The following is a 21,906-nucleotide window of genomic DNA, read 5'->3' as shown; positions in this document are numbered from 1 at the left end:
GAAATTTGACCAGAAAAACAGTCTTATTAGTTCTAACATCAACGTGCTTTAAAATATCACAATTTTTGGCGTTAACACTGCTGTTTGCAGGTACCTATGGCGTTTGTGTTTCTTCTCTCTTTTATATTTATATGACGTCGGCTTTTGATTAACAATGATTTTCTTTAGTAAAGTTATATAAATTAGTTAGGTTACTGCTTTTCATATTCCATATTAATATATTATACAGCTTTACGGTAAAAATTTTTTTAATGCTGATGCAGTATCCCTGTATATATTTTTTTTACTTGACTTGACAATACATTTTCAATGATAATCTATTTCCCCATACTATGTGTACAAGTAAAGTCATTGGTACGATGAAAAAAAATTGCGTATTAGTATAAATTAATATAATATAGATAATAATATCTATTATTGATTTATTTTTTTGTTAGGTTGTGATTAATAAATTTTGTTTGTTAGATTATCCCACCTGTATTTGGTTTGTTAAAGACGATTAAAAACAGGTACGGTTTCTTTTAATCGTGTTATTGTAATTCTACATATGGTACCGATAATTTATATAAATATATTTTACTATTTATAAAATATGAATGTCAACAGCAAATAACGAACACGTGGGTATTATTCTAGTTTATAACAACGGATTTATTTACAATCACGAATATTGATAAATCGTCATGGGGAATACATTAGCTCAAAGCTCGAACAGACTATACATACTATATAAAGCTACATAAAGCAATATGTGAAAATGAGGTTATTGGTTCGCGTCTATATAATTCGCATGACAAAATTATTCTAAATAGTTTTAATAAGCTTAATACACAAACACCAAATAGCTTGATTATAATTGGATTTGATTTGAATAACGAAGTGTTAATTGTTGTTTTTTTTTTTTTAAACTAAAAATATCAAAGAAAAAGAAAAATACTGAGAAAATAGTTAAAATATATTAATTTATTTGCCAATTAGGTATACGCGTGTAAACATCGCCAAGCTGTAGGTATATCAATAAATATTTTAAATATAATATAATACAATTATTGTTAATCGCTTAAAAATGTATTCAATTTAAATTAAATCTAAGAAATTCTACAGATAAACCAATGTGTACCTACAAATAATTTATGATCAAATGAAAAATTTCGATTTGTAATATACCATATACATACTAGCACAGTTTTGAATTATCAAATAACATATTAAAAAAATATTTTTAAATTTTAATAAATGATACCTGAATTTGTTATTAAAATTTACTACCTTTGTAATATTTAAAATTTCATATTGCGTAGTAAACACTAAATATTATTTTTTCATCACTTTTTGGAAGTAATACAAATAATTTAATCTTCAAAGTTTTCAATGATTTCTAGCAATAAATTAATATACTTTGGTATATCAAAAGTAAAAATTAAAATAAAGTAAAATTTCCAGTATTTTTAAGAATTATCAAGAAAAACAGAGTAATAATTAAAGAAACACTGGAATATTCATGAAAAATATAAATAAATAATTTATGATACATTGATACTTGACATTTTCACAAAATTTTTATATTTCTTAGGTTTTAATATAAGTAAGTACTATAGAGTTTTCAAAATATTTTAGATTTCCATAAATATTTATTAAGTTTTTTTCCATGGCCAAAAGCTAGGAAATATAATTAAAGATTCTTTGTAAGTAATTCAGATAGGATTTTAAAAACATAAAAAAAAATTATTTTTTTACACCTTATGATTAAATTAAATTTCGATGACATTGCAACGATTTTTCATTCAATGGTTATACGAGTAGTTATTATGTTATAATTTAAGATTTATTATTAAACATAATAAACATATTTTGAAAATATTATGTTTAATTTTTTGATATTTTGTTTAGCATAATGGACCTATTTAAACTAGATTACGTTAGATTCATCGATGCTGACTTAGATTAATAAAAGCTGGTAATATTATTATGAGATATTGTTGAAAAAACTAAATAAACCTATATCAACTATATATTATATAATAGTAATATAGAAAATTGTATTTCTAATGATAATATAAATAACTTATAAATATCATTAGAAATAGTTAGAGCCTATCGGAAAACTGTCACCGCTTAGAATAAAATTATTTAATAGACCTACTCAATAACCAAGGTATATACTATATAACTTCACTAGGATCATACTATGCGTTTTGTCAGTTATCGATAATACGTAACCGTTCGGTAACTGATCGGTAAACGACCGCAACATCTATAATTATTAATAATATATAAAACGCGTCGTCGGGGCCAGACTAGATCGATTTACGGAACCGTATAAAACTGTCGGTTCCCAACCGCAACATGTTTTTTTATGCGGTCAAACCGACAAAACGCATAACGTGATCCGGTACCTAGTACCTACTATGAACAGTAGAGACTTTTAAGTTTTTTTCTAAAAATTATTTTATTGGTTGTTAACAATTTTGAGATAATATATTATATATTATGTATTCTTTAAAGTAGATCAGTTATTAATGTTTGAATTTTGTTTAATTATTAATTAATCGTTTTTATAGCTGATATTATATTACATAATATTAGGTTCATGCTGTTCTACTTTGTATAAATAAAAATTATATTAATATAATTTTTTTATTCAGTTTTCATTGGACTTTTTTAATCCAAAGTTAGATGTATAGTACACTAGTTTCATGCATGTGTTAAGCGATACACTGAAGTTATTGTGATAATAGCTACGATACTTTGGTTAACAATTATAATAATATTATATTGTATCTACCTTGCGTTTTCATCATCCGAATAGTCGATTTCGGGTGCCGGCGGTGGATCGTTACTGAAACCACTATCGTTGCTGCTGTGCAAGCTCGCGTTTCCGTGTTGGTGATGGACTCCACCGGTCCTCTTATCGACCGCACTTGGTTTACCGGGTGCTGGTGGCAATGTCTGCGGTGGTGGTGGGAAAAATGCGACTGGTGGTGGTATGTGCCCTCCGTACTGTCGGGGCACTACTGGAGCCGGAACCGACGGAGGTGGAGGCCCGTGAGGGTTGATCCCGTAACCATTCGATCTACTGTTTGCCCTGGACCGTGCCTAAGTGAAAAAACGATCTCGTCATGATAGGTATAAAGTAGGTATAGAATTATTTTATAATAATGAGTAATTGAAAAATGCGCATTTTTATAGTAATCAATACTTATTTAAAACTCTACGCGATCGTTATAGTTATCTATCAATAATTTAAATACATTGAAAAATATCATAATTTCCACGGGACGACATTTTTTTAAGTTTTTTGTGTAATAACTTAAACAATTGTTTTAATGGTTTACGAAAGACATAATATATTTGTCTGTCTTAAATGCGATAGGATTTCAAAATAAATTTAGTTGGCATTTTAAACACAACCGTTGGAATTGAATTCGAAGAGGTGCCAAAATAAATACGAGTATAGAAAATAATAATAATAATAATAAAATATACGTTGCTATAAAAGTATGTATTTTTTAGGGTTTTGGCTAATACTATAAAATTATGAAAAATGATAGAAATCGTCTGGAAATAAACTTACTGGATATGGATTCCTGTGAGATAGAGAATCTCCGAATCTTGTAAGTGTCGTCGTTTGATAACGGTTTTGTTTGCCGATCGTTGCTGATTCACTTCTGTTATGGTTCGAGACGGTTGACTGGCCCATGGAGTCCTTTCGTCGATATGACGATGGCGAGTCACTGTACACACACATATACAAATAAAATAATAATATAGTAATATTATGTCATAATATCATAATATAATTATTAATGCATCTGTAGAATGTTTTCATTTTAATGAACTTACGAAAATACCGAGTCGTCCAGTACCGGTTCGGTATATGTTAACGGGAACCAACCACTGCACTGAGTACGTAAATTCTCTCCAAATTGCCATCCTTTGTTCCGTTCTCCTGAAACGTGTAGCGTGACATTATTAATAACCTACAAAACACGAGTTTTTCAACGTTACACTTACCTGATATAGCGATTGTGTCTCCTTCGTGGAAGCTCAGTTGATTGTCACCGCTCGATAGATAAGCATGTGTTGCTTGCACAAGATTTGCACCCTGAGATTCCCATCCGTTATCGACTACAGCCATCGACTTTGGTCTGGATCCATTATTTCCGGGACTCGACCCGTTCTCCACTAAAATTTAACAATAGTTTGATTAATGAAATTCGACATGCGTGACAATGTAACCTAATGAGAAATAAATTCACATGGCTTCATTCGAAATTCATAATGGAATGTTGTGAATTAATATTGAAATATTAATAAGTTTTTGAGCATGATGCTGTGTGAAAAATCAATAAATGTAAATATTGTAAGTCAGCAATAACAACTCAACAACTGAATCCTTAATCGTGGAATAATTTAAATTTTAGAACCATGATGAGTTGAAACAATGCTTAGGGGTGTTTAAATTAATATGTATATTATATGTCATACAAATACCCGGGGTGATCAATAAATATGAATAGGTGTATTAGGTGTAATACATAATTTAAATTATTAACACTTAACCAATTTCAACACCATCCATATTATATGCATAAACACCCTTATAATATTATAATAATATATATTTTTACATATCATAATAATATATATTTTGTACATATCATAAATAGTTATATACTTCTGTTCAGAGACTGCGATGATGCGTTTAAATTGAAATCTGATTTGGCTCTAGAAAGTGGATAATTTAAAACCGGGCTGGATATATCATTCAGGGCTCGAACATCCAAGCAAGACGCGTCCATTGATTTCGTTTTTCTCAATTGAGATGACAGCGAAATCCTATCGTCATCGATTCTTGGAGAACTAATATCGTCATCCAGCCAGAAGCTTACTTGCTATAATATTCATATTGATAATATAAATGTAGGTAACAATCAAAACTTACAGTAAATCGATTTTTTCTACAAATAAGTCTTAATATTTACTCGTAGTTTTGTTGCGAACATGGTTTCAACAGATTCTGGCAATCGTTCACGAGACTTAGCCACGTCGAGCCAGTCATTAAGATGTTCATCGTACATTGACTGAGTGTTGGTATGATACGCTAAACAGTGTTTAACCAACGAACACTGTCTTTCTAATACAAAACCATATCTACGCCTCTCCTGTGTCATGGCCTTGTAAAAAAAAATACACAGTATTTCAACATGTTTTTTTTCAATTCTGTATATACAATTTAAAAATTTTACTATACAATATAATACTAACATTTTTCAAACTTTGTTCGCAAAAGTTATCCAATTTATTTTTTTCTTCTTCTAGGATTTGCATAGTCTGTATACAAAAAAAAAAAAGATTAAAATCCATTGTGATAATGTTTATCAAATATAACAACGACGAGTACTATTCGAAGGTATTATATAGAGGATTTGATTTTGTTTTGTTTATGTAAATCCGTTACAAACAAAACATTTTGCACGTTGTATGATATTTTTGCATAGTAATAATGTGAAAATAGCCCATGATGGTATTTTATAAAACGAAGTGTGTACTTTTCAAACAATGAGCATCTTCAATGGGCTGGTAATAATTTTTATCCCCCGACACATTCGGGCTTTACGGTGCCAAACAAATAAAAACTCAGCAATAATACATTTGAATAATCATAGTTTAACCTCGCCAATGCGTACATCTGTATAACTATGTATAGTGACCGTTGTACACATTTCACATTAAAAAGAAGTGAATATAACAACCCCTAATCGAAATCCGCGACATTTATTGGGCGCTATATTTTACGACAGATGTTTGGTCAAGCATTATCTTGGTATCAAAAACGTGATATTTATTTATTCAGCTGCACCATGCCAAGAATGAAAATAAAATATAGATTCTCATACACATACTATAGAGCGTATCAAGTTTTTAGTTTACAGAGAAATTAAATATACCTCCGTTGGTAGATATTTTACAATACTATTTTTGTTTACCAATTCATTAAAAACAAAAAGTTAAATAGTGTTGAACTGAGTTAAACTAAGTTCAACTATACATAACTTAAGGGTCTTAAGTCGTTTAGCCAAAAATAATAAGTGCATAACTATAGTTTAATATCTTAAAAAACATGAGTATAAAGTTTTTAATAAGTAGGTAAATATTAAATAATCATTATATTACTAATAAGCTAAAATGATAAATGTTACCTTAATTTCTTTATCCATGGCCAATCCTGCTTTGGGTCCAACCTTATGCTTTTTACGGCATTTTTTCATAGCTGATGCAGCCTTGCTATAACTTTCGGATCTTTGTTTATGCTGTTGTAAAAATCGTTTTTGTTCAGACTGAAAATAAAATGATAATATTAATAGAAAATAAAAGTAAAGTTGTCATTTAAATTTCATCTGATAACAACAAAATGGTACCAAGGGGTTAATCAGCGGTCTAAACTAAACCAAAGGGTTGGGTTATTTATTGGACAAAGCCATTTTATTTGCTCTACGCACCTCGTAATATAGAAAAAGTGTATAGTATTATAATATTATATACATATTATATACAATATACATGTTATATACGGCCATATACTATACTATATATATATTCGTTATTCCATCCCAAATATCAGATATGCATTATTATAATAATATGCATTTTTCCACTTTTACTTTTAATGGCTCACATGAATTATAGTAATCGAAACAGAGAAGAGAGGACAAGGGAAACGAATTAACCAAATACTGATACTAATATTACTCATTTTTGTCCGCAGAGATTCGGATGGTAAAAAAATTACACATAGTAACATAAACCAAAAGTAAAAATCCATCCATAACATTATTAAAATAATTGACGCATGTTCATGATAGGCACTATTTTCATCAATATTTATATATTTTATATGTGTAATGCTGTAGCATATTATTTTTTACCTGCACTACTTTGGTATCTTTTTCAAGATTTGTCTCCAATGGCACTAGTAAATCCACGTAGAACGCTTTCAACTGAAAAAAATAACAATAATAAAACAATATTAGTAAGTTGTGTGGATAATGACTATCAAAATATTATTATTTGAACACTTTCCTAACAATATCATAAGCATATTTTTGATTTAATACATTGCAAATTGTATATATTGTTTTCACATAAAATATACATGACAGTAACGCCTTTTACAAATTACTTCCAATATATTATTTAATTTTATATTAACGAAAAACGTATGTGTGACTGATTTTTCAATTAAAAAAAAAAAAAAAAAAAAACAGTAACAATGTTAATACAAATACAAATGCAAATCCCCATATTATATACCATTGTATTGTTTTCCGTTAGTCGTTTGTCATTATTATGGTACAGCAATTATCACTAAAATCAAAATTGTAAAACGTGTATTTTTTTTTTATGATTTGATCGACTATTTTTGAAGTATCTAATTTTTACTATAAAAAAAAAACATATTTTTTTTGTACACAATATGACCATTGAAACATTGTGTACACAATATTGACGACAAATCAGACTTATATTTCAAATAGTATATCGTTACTTATTCATTGATGCATTAAAATTCATTACACAATAGGAATGGTTTAATAAATATTGATCCACGATTCATGATATAGCTAGATTGACAAATATAATATACATGAGTGGTTTTATTTTTATATTTCAGCGTATATTACAAAGATTGATTGGTTAATAATTATTAATTTTATACGAAAGTTGCATATTTGTTTATCATCGAACATTATTGTGGTTTAGTAATCTGTACAAACATAATTGATTATTTAATATATAGTAATATACATACATACCTAAATATAATTTATTATATATATTATATACACATATATTAATTTTAATCATATTATAATTATGAACTTATTCAAGACAAGTTAAATCGCACATAACTAAAATTGTTTTTTTTTTAATCAATCATCTATTAAATAAGTTAGTGTCAAAACTTTACTGCAATTTTAATAATTTAATATACAAAAGTTTAGTAATTGTTTTGTATGGGAGAAATTATGCATTTGTATTTTGTACACCTAACTTATATATTTTATTTTATTATGTAAGTTTTACAGAATTAAATAATAACAAAATACAAGTTAATATAATATTTGTTAAACTAATATAACTGTCTATGTCAAAATAAGAACCTCGCCATGAAATAAACAAACTATGACATTTTTAATGGTTGGCTTGGACATAGTTTTGAAACAATTTTATACGTTTGTAAGTTTTTTACCTTTTTAAATTTGCTCGATTTACTAAGATTCAAATCAATGTAACATTAATATTATCTGTTCTATAATTATGACACTTCGCTAAGTTTAGATACACATATAATAGACGACTAGATTATTATAAAATACTATTATAATTAACAATAAAAGGACTGTGATCGTATTTTAGCTTTATTACGAGGATGCTCATTGGATGCAAATATTTTGATCGATGAGAATACGAAATTTCAAAACCGAGTGAATTGTTTGAAGGGTTTCGTGGTTGACTAATGCGCAATTGTATGGTACTTATTGTAGATATATGGTAAACCCAAAATCGTTTAGTGTGATATAATAATATTATGTTTATGCAATAAGTATTGTAAATATTATTTTATTTAGAACAATCGAATTTATAATCATCATAAATTCATGAATATATGAGGATTTTATCTGTAACATAGTTTTCAATTTAATGCAACATAATAATAGTAAGAATAAATTTTAGATTCTGAGCGGAGCGATAAATGTATTGATTTTACAATGATGTGAGTTATTTATTTATTTATTATTATTTTTAAATGATTTTTTTCTTTGAGTTTCAAAGATGATTTGTGGTAGTTGGTCATTTAGGCGATAAAAAGTAAAAAATTTCAAAAAAATAAACTTTATAAACGGTAATAAAAAGTTAAGTAAAACTGGAGATTACCACGCAAATCAAATTTACGATAAAATGAATATTGATTTTTCGGTATAACTCGAAAACGAATAAGTATAGTAAATACTTGACATTTTCACCAAATATTTATATTATCATTTTTTGTTTAGTTTCAAAATAATATTTTGATTATTTTTTAGCTATTAACAGGTATGGTAATTTTTTTTTATTTATTTTGTATAAATGTTTATAAAAAATTATTCATTGGGTCAGCACTCTTAAAATTTTAATACAATATCCCACAAAAGTTATTTTTATATCTGCATAAAAATATTAAAATCCACAAGCACAATTTTTTGCTATGTGTATTTGAAATTCAACAAAATCGTAAAATATTTTATGCAGTTAAAAATGCATAAAAACATTTTTTTATCTCTAAATTTTGAAAATTTAAAACAAGACTTCTATAAAATATTTTATATTGAAGTAATATTTTAAGTCAATTATTATTTATATACATTTTAAGTTCAAATTTGGACAAAATAACTTACATTTTTAAACAAAGAATATTGATTATTTCGTTATACTTTAAAAATATTATTGATGGCAACTTAAAACTTTTATATACATTGTAAATAACGAACTTGACCAAAATAATTAATCTAATTTTTGCTGTTTTACGGTATTTACAGAAAAATGATATTATGATTTTGAATTATTTTAAGTTGATATATTAATATGATATAAATATATATTTATATAATTAAATACTAATAATATAATAAAAACAATGTTTTTGGAAAAAATGATATCAACCAATTATTATTTATAATAATAATAATAATAAAAAAAAAAAACAAACATTGAAATAAAATGTTTAACTGTATTATTGTTATTAAAATCGTCTGTTTTGAAGTATGATAGTACAATGTCTGGATAAAAACAACCGATGCCCGATGAAGGATTTCGAGAAAGAAATTATGTCCCTCTTAGTTTTTTCTAGCCAACATGTATCGCACATTAAATCGAAATATATTGACCATGGATAAAGAAAGAAAGATAGACGCGTATACCTATACAGACGCTCACATACTCAGATGTAGAGAAATCGGAAAAGTTTAGTACAATCCGAACGTGCTTATATATATATATATATATATATATAATCATTTAATAATAAATTAAATGAACAAGGTTCAGACTGTTGCCATATTGTGTTTTTACCCTCGCAGCGCCATCATTTCCGGATGTACAGGGTAGATTACTACGCCGTTTTTTCCGTGTTGGCTAAAAACTATGAAACCCGTCGAATCGCCCTGTATATAATGCACACAACGTATATCCTCCTCTTGAGCGAGTGCATTATCAAGGAAAAAATAATAGAAAACGTGCATAGCGTCGGACGGAAATTTGAAAAAATAAAACTTTCGACGACTATTTTTCCCCTCCGCTACGCCAAACACCGCCTCCGTCGCCGCAATGGCGGCGGCGTTCGAAGCATAAAAACCACGACGATGCCACGTGGGCCACAGCCTTGTGACGTTATACATGTAATATATATAGTAGTGACAAATAGATTATATATCGAAAAACTTTGTATGATCGATAAAAGTTTTTCATCCCGCGGAAGTTCGAACAGCGTATAGAATATATATGTATAAAATATACGTGATGTTGGACGGAAAGTCGATATGATACGAAAAACTCAAAGTCCAATCATATGATATGACCTATAGGTGATAGGACTCGAGCGTAATACTACATGATATAATAATATACTGCAGTTGTATGTCCCAAAAGCATCATATATCTATGCGTGTATCTTCGTAGAAAATCAATATGTGTTCTATCGTACATGTTCCATCAATAATCTATGTGAAAATATTTTGTCTTCTCTTTTTAAAAAAAACAAAATACTCGTCCGTTATTACTATCACGCTTATTATGCTACTATATGCGATATAGACTGTATGACTCAAATGCACAATGAAAAACAAAGAATGAAATTTTATTTTAAATAGTAGTTTTTCTGTATTATTAAAAAACAAAAAAATAAAATAAAATGTTTTATAAAAATAAATCCTTTAGATATACGTATTTTATCGAGTCACAAAAAAAATATCATTAAGATACCATCAATCGAATATACAGGTAAAGCGTTTTAGATTTTATTTGGTTTGACAATATAATATGTCGATTTACTCAAATATTATTGTATAATACCAGTAATACCACATGACGATATTGATTGAATCGGAACTTAAATATGGTAATTATATTATGTGTCCAAAACAAGTTTGGTGGTCTATAACCAGAATTATATGAACCTGGTTTTATAGACATTTAAAACAAGAAAATATTAATACCTATAGATTCATACTAGAAATCTAAAATATTTAAATACAATTTGATTTTTGACTCTCTGAACAAAAATAACCATTTTACGTTTTCATATTAAAAAAAAAAAAAAGATAATAAAAAATACTACAAACAATGTATAAAGTCAGCATATTTTTCGGGGGTGATTCGGTAAGGTACGCTTTTAACGATGTTTTATAATTCTTAATAAACATTATCTACTCAATCAAAATAATATACGTATTTATGCACACATAACTCTGCGAGCGAGCTTATTAATTAGAAAAGTTTGAATATTGATGTATTATTAATTTTGTTTACTGTTTTGAAATTATATATTGTTAGCGTAATATACGAAAACTTAAATCAAACATTTAAAGTTAAGTTCGTATTTATATAACCATCACTAATCACTTATTAAATGATAAGTTTAATGGTGTTCATTAACGTAGTTATAACTTATAGTAAAATATCAAAGTTGCATTGTTATTTGTAAGTTTTCTTTATAAATACGAGTAAACCGTAGATGTGAATTATACGTTATAGATCCTAAAATCGTTTATTTGGTAATAAAATACATTATTTTTTGAACATTTCATTTACGAGGTCAAAAGTTATAAATTATGATTTAAGTATATACTATTAAGATATGAGTATTATTCGTAATATGAGGTGTGACTTTTTTTTTTATAGTTTCAATATAATTTAAAATTCTTGCGTGTAATATACACATAAATCAGGTATACACCTTGTTATAACAATTTAACACTTTTTAGTCTAGGCAATTTCATGAGTAATATGTACCTATTGTACCTACAATTATTTTACGTACTATTGTGCGTTTAAAATTTGTATCTGAAAAGAAATGAGCAAAAACGGTTTAATTAGCGTTGTTCGCATGACGGTAGGCGGTAAAAAATAAGACTAATAATAGCTATTTACCTACTATATTATTAAATGTTTTATACCAGTCAAACGATTAAATGTTATACTACGATAGTTATCAGATATTGCTTTGATCGTTATAAAAATGAATGATTATATACCATTAGCCAAAATACAGCTACCTATACTATTAACTTTCTACGATTTTTGTTTATACGCGTAATATTGATTCTGTTTATTTACGTCTACTTAGACCAGTTTCTCGACGACGGTTGACATTATACCGAACGCAGAAAGTGCCAATGTTACGAAAGTACACGCTGTGTAATGCGTATATTATATTGTGCATTTAATGCTATATTTTTATAGTTCTATGATGTAGGTACTATTACCAATATTAATAATATATAATGGAAAATAACGTTTGAGTACGATTATTATATCGTTAGAGCGAAAATTATCCATTTATTTTTAAATAAATATAATAATAAGCGAATTGTCGTAATGTCAAATTAGACGGTCAAACATAATAACATATACCTATTATGTGCGCGCAAATTAAGTGACCTATCGGCAATGGCATTGAAACAAATGAAACACCAATTTAATTAAGTATACCGACGCCGCCGATGCTGATCAATAGTTAAAATATCGGCGGAAAGAGTAGTTTCAGAGTGGTAAAGAGACGACAGGATATATTATTATGTTAATGACTGTAACGACGAGTGCAAAAACGAGGGTGACCTATGATCTGTAGTTAGGCCTGAAATTATTACTGTTGTGTGTGTGTGTGTGAGTGTGATAGAGGGAGCGGGATAAATGCCAGAACCCTCGCATGACTATGATAATTCTCTCACTGGACGATTTACTAAACCTGAGGCTGAAATCGAAATGCTTTGTGCATTATTGCATAATGTTGGTCATATTTTTTTTTTTTACTTCTCCGTTGGATTCGTTTTAAATTTCCGTTGAGAGCATTTGCGAAAAAAAGGAATACAAAAAGATAAAAATGCTGCAAGATAGCCACTATTTGAAGGCAATATTAAACTACTGACACAGCAGCTACTGAGTGCAATATAATAAGCGACCCATTGAATAAATATAAATGATATTATTTTTGTTAAAATGACAATCGAAAAATAAAGATGTAGATATTTTAATATATTTGTAGAATATTATAATCGAATTCACACACGCAAGATTTAAATGTCTTCGGAACATGATATGAATAGATCGAATAATTTACATAATATAATAATATAGGTTCACAAAAACGTTATTTTTGCTATGGTTCATGATTGGATAAATATATTTTTTAAATAAAAATAGGATATTAATACGCATCACATGCTGTTCGGTATCGGAAAAGTTTTATTGAATTTTAATTAAATATTATAGTAATATAAACCATATTATTATAGTTATTCCTTAGATAAATAATGCAGCCATCTGCGTGGATATTGAATACACTTTTTTAAATTTATTTATAGGTGACTTTTTTTTCATTCGTATACCACTGTTTTCATTATATTTATTACAGAATTCAATGTAATTTTTCTAACTTCGGTTCATGATGAAATATTAATTAAGGGGCGGATGCAAAACTAATCAATTATTCATAATAAAAGTTTATATTAACAGGTCATCGTAGTAGGATACTAATTTCCTTTTTTGATTACTCGTAAGCATTTCTCTCGATATTCTCATTTTTTTTAATATACTCTTTGAATTCACTTAAAAAGGCTATTTGAATCTTTTAATCTGTTATAATTTATACATTTTACTGGAGGCAAATAAAATAAAATCATTTTTACTATAATGTGACCTCAACAATATCAAAAATTCATGAATTAAACAACTTTACTCCGTTAATTTTACTTTTCCTGAATGCTAAATGTATGATAATATTATTATCTAATAATTTAACCAAAATAGAACTTTGACTAAAAATATAATAAAATAACATAGAATATATCGTATTTATAAACTATTTACTAATATTAACTAATTTGTGTGTTTTAACTTACGATATTTAGCTGTTGCGATTGGATTTCTTTGTAAACCTCAACGATCTGCATAAGTGCTGAACCTGAAACGTAATTAAAAAATATTTCGTTATAGGTAGGTACTACATTTTACCATGACAAACGATACCCTAAAGAGTACGGTATCACGGATAATAATTTAAACTAAAGATTTACAAAGTAGGTACATAACATATATAATATAGACTATAGAACACTCCTGTGTGATGTCATCAATTTGTTTATTACTTAACGTAATAAAACGTGAAATTAAAAATGACGAGGTATCTAATTTATACTGTCGAACTACTTTTATTAATTATTTATATTCTATTAACTACCCTTTTATTTTCATTGTACCAGATTGTGATGGATATTATTGATACATTTATCATATTCGACAAATGCATTAATAGCAATGGGATGTAGATACACAGATTAGTAATTATTAAATAGTTTTAGTTTAAGTGTTGAGTATATAATATTATTTTAGATTAATTAGTGAATGTGAAGTATGTAAATTTATGTTTGAATAATTTAATTACATATATTATTATGAATTTGTTTTATTTTGGTTAATATTTTTATTTGAAAAAAAAAATAATAGTGTTACTTTTAATACATAATACGCCTTTTTATCGCAATTCCAGTTAAATGTATGTAATCAAATATAAATACCTAATTCAAATACACACGATAATAAATAATATTAAATTTAATTCCATTAGTTATTATAAATTAAAGAAAAAAAACAAATATGTGAATAAAAGTAATTTTTTTATAAAATTAAAATTTAATCCAAGTTCAATTGATTATGCGTGAATAAACGTATGTACCGAGTACCTAAAAACTCATGAAATAAAATAACACTCTATTCCGTGTTCCGTGTATTATAATTTATTATTTACTGCAATAATAATAATATAATTTATCGCGTTTCTTCATTTAATTTATTCGTTCGTTTAAAAAAAAATATCTTTTCCTTTGCCAAATCAAAAATATAATTATATTTTATTGTATCTATGTAATCATTTATTTTACATCCATATTTACGACACGAATTTTAAATAGTTAAATCATTCTGTAAATTATTATTAAAAGCTTACAAATGACTAATGAGTCTATATTGATTCAGAAAAATAATACATTTATTATACAATATACATTATACAATATACATATATAATAATTGTTTAGGTACATCACAAACTTCAATAGTTTCATAAAATATAATAACTATAAGTGTTAGAAATATGACACAGATATCACAAAATTTGAACTGAACGTTTTTGGAAGTTTAAAAGGAATTGGACTATCTTAAAAATTACAAAGTTAACATGTGTGATTTATGTACGTTTCATATCAATTTTAAAAATCCCAAAAATTCAAAATATCTATTCAAAAACTATTTAGTTTAATTTTAACTATCTATTTTTTTTTTTTTTTATGTTAATAACGAATTTTCAATAAAACGAGCAAATAATCAGAGTTCTAAATACACATAAATAATTTAATGTATGTCTATATAGTGTCTACTAGAGAGCCTATATAATATATTATTATATGTTTAATATAATATTATATTATTATATATATTACTATAATAGTGTCTACTATACTCTATTAATACTGATTTTATGTTTCTAAAATTTATAAGTATTCCAAAGATTAATGTACATCAACGTTCACGAAATATATAATCATTTTCCTGCTTTTTAATGTGTTATTTATTGACCATTTAATCATGTCAATCGATATCTATTAACCAATTATTAATGAACCATAAAACCATAAATGGGTATTCTAAAAAAAAAAACTCGTAATTCCTACATTTTATTCTCTTTAAATTTTTGCTTATTGCTTATTATAACGAAAACTAATATTATATTTTTTGATAAATATTAACAATTTCTTCAAATATTGTTTATAATAATTCTTTAAACTATAGTCGGATTAGTATTATACAATGTCTCTGTAGAAATAATAATGCTGGCCAATAGTGAAATTTATAATTAAGTTCAAGTATTATTAAAAAATAAATTATTATTTCAAAATTTTTTCCATTAGTAAATCAAATAGTACTCACTTTAAAGTTTAAAGCATATGTTTATTTAAAATATGAATTGGTTGTCAAACGTTAATTAAGCGAACGGATTCGATTGAAAGCTCTAAAATGCGACCAAGCAAAATGGATTATCACAACTCCCTCCCTCAATCTATATCATCCCTTCCTTCAACCATCTGATCGCTTCTTTGGGATAGAACTTAATTACTTTACCAAAACGACGCATGTTTTAATCCTCTTTGAGTGTGTAAGGTGTAAGTAGAGTGGTAAACACACATACCAAAAAAATATCTTACAACTTTAAAGTGTTAAGCTCTTAAGATGTGTCTGCCACAATTATGGCAACATTAATATACTATAATATAGTTTAACACGCATTTACTTCCTACAACGTATCGATAATAATCGATACAAAATATTGAAAAGCATTTTAAAGATATTCCATAATTTAAAAAAAAAAAAATGAAAAATAAAACTCTAATTCAATATGAACGATGTGAAATTAATGTGCAATCCTAAATTTCAAAAATAACAAAATTATATATTTTTTTTTAAACAAGGAAAATGATATTTTTATTTTTCATAATATTTCATCTCACAAACATCTAATATTTTATAAAATAAACAGATACATTTGTGAATCAAATTTAATATTAAATTTAAAAACAAAATCCATTTAAAAACAAAATAATAATATTTGTATAGAAAGACATTTATTATTAATTATTCTTTATTGATTCAGGAAAGTTGTTAATAAGTATTATACACACGCTTTACTAATTCAAAATATTTCATAAAGGTCAGTTGAAGTTTAGAAACGTGTTGTATAACTGGTAACTAAAAATTATAATATAATATATTAAATGATAAGTGAAATCAAAATAAAAAAATAATGACATTTTCTATACTTTCGCGTATATAAATGTAATTTTACACAAACATAATTTAGTGATAAAACACAACAAAAATTACGACAGTACTATATGGCATAAACCTTTCTAATTTCACTTACTTTGTGGTTTACATACTAAACAAAAATATAACAAATGTCATAAGTTCTTTAAAATTTACATATTCCTACAACAAAATATCTAGTTTAAAATATATTTTAAATTGCAATGACCCATTTTTTTTTTAAAGAAAAAGAAAAATATATTATATATCATGCATTTTAATTTTCTGTTAAATATGCACAGAATTTAAAAAATACACATCTCCTATATTTACTTCATAATATGTAAAAATTATTTTTAATATTTTTTCCGAAACTTGCAGTCCTATACAGATATATATTATAAACCTCGTTTGTAATATTATGTTTAATTTGTTCACAAATTTATATTCATCAAATTATTAAAATAATAAATACAGTATTTGACATTTATTTTGTATACAAAAATAAGATAGTCTTGACATCGTATGTATTAAATGAAAATAATATGACTTTTGAGTAATAATAATATATTCAACAATTGTAAATATTCATATCGAAACAATGTACCCACGAATATATTATAATTTATAAGTATTATATTATAATGTCTGGTAAGACAACTTTCAAAATATGTATCTGTTACTGAATAAAAGTCAAACGTTTTGAAAAAAAAAACGAATTCAAAGCTACAAAAATCAATTCTGGTGTCGAACAATGTTCGTGCAGAGTGGGTGCACGAAAAACCGGAAAAAACTACATAATATTGTATTACTCGCGTACATTATTATTATAGAGGCATCGTGCGATAATCAAAGTTCTTTTTCGAAAAAAGCACGTTCATCCGAATTCATAACGTCATGAAAATAATCGCAGACTTTACTCACAGTCATACCTATAGAGAACATTTTTCTATGAATATTTGTTGTAAGTTTAATTTATTTTCCTTGACGAGATTTGTGAGTGTTTTTTTTTATATCGGTATAGGGTGTTAGACTTTTTTATTACACCCCGCACGGCTATGCACGCAACTAAACATGACAAACTTCATAAATACATGTCAGTCGAGAGAGCATATACCTTATGTTGTTCAAAACTTTTAAGTGTTAAAACATATTACGTAGGTATATGATATCATATTTGACAACTCGACAACCATCGTACTGCGCAAAAAGACGAATAGGCCGTTTTATTTGAGGAAGAAAATAATATATTCTGTTATATTATAATGTATGCGCCACAGTTTATATGCACACCACTCGTTAGTTATTTTGTATTGCGTCTATACATCAAAACAAAACAAACAAAAAAACTTTATTATTTTCGTTGTTTATACGGTAGTTAAATATTAAGGACTGTGACTGTTACAGCTGTAAAGCACACTGCATTTGTATGATGCGTTTTTCTGATAATTTTAACGTAACACATTCAGGCGACGGATACAAATAGAGAGAGTAGAAAAAAGAATACGCAAAGGAGAAGATTTACAAATGGGTCGAGACAAATGTCCAACGATCGGGTGCAAAACGATTTGTCCGATTTAGGTCCGGAGACGACAGCGATGACGACGATTACTCAAACCGGACGAACCGCAATTCGCCGACGCCGCCGGAACGGAATTTCGCACACCAACCTCTTCATCATGTCGCTGCCCTCCTCTCCTCACTGTCCGTATCTCTAACGTCGAGACGTCGTCCTGGGGCCAAATATAAAAACTAGACCGGCTCGGAACGTTTGTATCTATTTGTTATAATTTTCGGGCCATTTGCCTTTTGACCGCATACGTATATAGCGTATAAAATTGTGTGTGTGTATGTGTGTCTAGATTCAATCCGGGCTTAGATATATGTACCTTCACCGACGGATGACCGCAGTGAGGATGAAGATTTACATCAATATAAATGGTTTTACGTCTTACCTCTGCGCTGGTGGCTTTAAAACTAAAAAATATTATAGCCACAGGCAACAGCGATGACCGAAGTGTGATTTTCAAAAATCAGTTGTGTTTTTATAATAATTATTTTGTTTTTGTTAAAGAACTTTTCTATTTACAGATCTAATTAAATGAATATTATTTAGAACATTAAAATGACTGATTATTAACTGATGTTTAAAGACACTACTTATAAACTATAATTCTATATGCAATCTTAAATAAACTGGTATCTACCTAGTGATTGATACAAAAGTGACATTCACACATTCATAATATATCATAGTATTATACTATATACACACAATACACATATTATATAAACAATTGTTATAAAAATAAAACTAGGTAACGATAAGAAGGACAGTTAATCTAATAAATTATTTATATTACCTTCTCCTACAGGAGGAATAATTATCAAGGAGTATGAAAATTTCTATAAAAAAATAAGTAGTCTTTCTATAGAGCAAACATTGTTAATCATATATATAGCTGTAGAGGTATTCATTTTCTGGTAGAGACAAATGATTTGATTATGTAACTTCTTAGCTGTCAACTGTCGTGAACTTCCAATTTCTTTACTTGTACTGCAGTATACTGACTATTGAGTCTCAGAAATATATGAGAATGGAAATGATATATTCGTAATATATAAAAACTTCTTGTTTAATAAAAATTATTAACACTGACGTAGATACGATTTGAACTTACAGACCAAGTATGGCCTACCAAATATGACAAGTCTGAGCGAGCTGGCGACCGATGTACACACGAGTTGATACTAAAAACGCCCCGAGTAGATGATCAGTTTAAAGGGACGTTTATGCTATTTTTCGAAGGTCAAAAAATCGTATATAATGTAGTAATATGTTATATATTTATTAAAAACAATTTTTACAGTTATTAATAAAATTACATATTGTTTTAGTGTAAATATTAAATTGATGCAATATGTGAATGATACTTTGTCTAGATACTTTTTACGTTTGTTATTTACACATTCAGTGCGATGATAATTCTAATGCTACTTATAATTTAATATTTAATACGGCTATTTGATTAAAATATGCAAAGTAAATATATACAGTTTATTTGTAAAGGACGGTTAACATCCTTACAAGATTATTTTAATGTAAATAGTGTAACCGTGAAAATATAATATTTAATATTACTTCTTATATACTAGCATAATTATATTATGGTATATCAATATATCGAGAGATATATTGGAATCGTGACAAAACACAGATTTATAGACTAAAATAGAATACAATCAAAATAATTTTTATTATGTAGTGTTATTTAAACGAAAAGTTTTTTTCATGACTATACCTAATTATCTAGATTGAATATGAAACGACTCCGTTAAGAGAAAAATGGTCAGACCGTTATCAAAATTATTAGCTATGTGGACTTCGGGATTACTGTATAAATATTACTTAGTATTATGTATTAATAATTGATATTTTTATATAATATGCAATATTATATTATTATATTCATCGTTTCCAATTCGTAATAAAAAATTTAATCATCTGTCGTATGCAGTATTCGATTTAAGAGCTTCGACAATACACATATTTATAAATTTATAAATAGGTTTTCGACACTTAATAAAATGTCAGCAATAATGACGTTATTTTTATGCAATAGTCTGCATTTTCATTTTATGTTTAGTTATATTCCCCCAATAATTTCGTTTTCACACACGCGATGTTCTATGAAATACACATTCGATTTTAGGTAATATAATATATAATATGTAGAATATAAATTAATATAATAAATATATATATTTAGATATTTAGATAATATACATTTTTTATACCTCTAAATCATGAACATTTAACTATTGTATAATTTTTAGGGAGGATGTTCAATATTTTGATGTTTTACGACCTGCACGACGCGGAGGCTTAATCCTGCACGTTTATTATCTTATAAACAAAAACACCCGAAGGAATATTAATACAATTTAAGAAGGAGTGATTGAACACGCATTCCAATACTAAATAACACAATAATGTTCTAAATTCGTTTACTAGTTAATTATGTATATTGTATTATTTTTTTTAAAAAAATGTTTCATTTCAGTGTTGGCACTTACTATACAAATTAATATTATTTGTTTTTTTTTCAAATGCTAAGCAAATCATTGCATTTAAAACAAATACGGATAACTTTGGTTATTCATTGATCATAAATAAAGCGGCGTACCTATTTTTCTTGTTTTATATTTATTAATTAAGTTAATGGACGTCGATGATCGTAGACTATAGTTTCCATTCGTTAGTTCCACTTGTGTAACTGCTATAAATTATGCGTCCTTGAAGTAATGCGTTTCACACAAAACAAAATGCAGGTATTATATGATTTTTAAATGAATATAAACCCGCGCTTATTTCGTAAATAAAATATTAATCATGTCCGATAATGTCTATGTAACTAATATAATTATAAATCATGCAAATGTATATGTTACGTTTCTTAGTCGAACGATATTATAATATAGTGATACTCAAACCCACATTTACACACATACATAGAAATACATATTAATATGTTTATAGAACTGTGTTATCAACGAGAATAATACTTAATATAGGTATGTATAATATTGAAAACGATTGAAAATGTGATACGCGTGTAGAGTTGTAGACAAGTTGCGATTCTCGGTGTTTATTATAACATTGAGCCTGAAAGGTCTATGCAATTATAATGGCTTAACAAGTATATGTTCCAATAATCTTATGCAAATTTAATTTGGCCGCAAGGTGTCCGACTAGCATATGGGTCAAGTTAAACGGAAAATTTTGAATCT

The 21,906-nt window shown here is 27.0% G+C and overlaps 1 protein-coding gene across 2 annotated transcripts in view; it reads right to left on the bottom strand.

Annotated features, from left to right (window-relative positions):
* Positions 1–21,906, bottom strand: part of LOC114121770 (uncharacterized) — a 98,627-nt gene that overhangs the window by 1,450 nt on the left and 75,271 nt on the right. For both annotated transcript variants that reach the window (XM_050199834.1, XM_027984228.2), the window contains exons 4-13: positions 14,160–14,221; positions 6,930–7,001; positions 6,204–6,341; positions 5,269–5,334; positions 4,986–5,177; positions 4,679–4,895; positions 4,015–4,185; positions 3,844–3,949; positions 3,575–3,734; positions 2,786–3,096 (exon numbers count right to left, since the gene is read on the bottom strand). In XM_050199834.1, coding sequence (XP_050055791.1) covers positions 2,786–3,096; positions 3,575–3,734; positions 3,844–3,949; positions 4,015–4,185; positions 4,679–4,895; positions 4,986–5,177; positions 5,269–5,334; positions 6,204–6,341; positions 6,930–7,001; positions 14,160–14,221 — 1,495 coding nt within the window. The remainder of the gene's footprint in view (positions 1–2,785; positions 3,097–3,574; positions 3,735–3,843; positions 3,950–4,014; positions 4,186–4,678; positions 4,896–4,985; positions 5,178–5,268; positions 5,335–6,203; positions 6,342–6,929; positions 7,002–14,159; positions 14,222–21,906) is intronic.

The sequence above is a fragment of the Aphis gossypii genome, chromosome 2 (genome assembly GCF_020184175.1).
Source record: "Aphis gossypii isolate Hap1 chromosome 2, ASM2018417v2, whole genome shotgun sequence".
Taxonomy (NCBI): domain Eukaryota; kingdom Metazoa; phylum Arthropoda; class Insecta; order Hemiptera; family Aphididae; genus Aphis; species Aphis gossypii.
The sequence above is the reverse complement of the archived record's forward strand: the minus strand, read 5'-3'. Positions and strand labels throughout refer to the sequence as shown.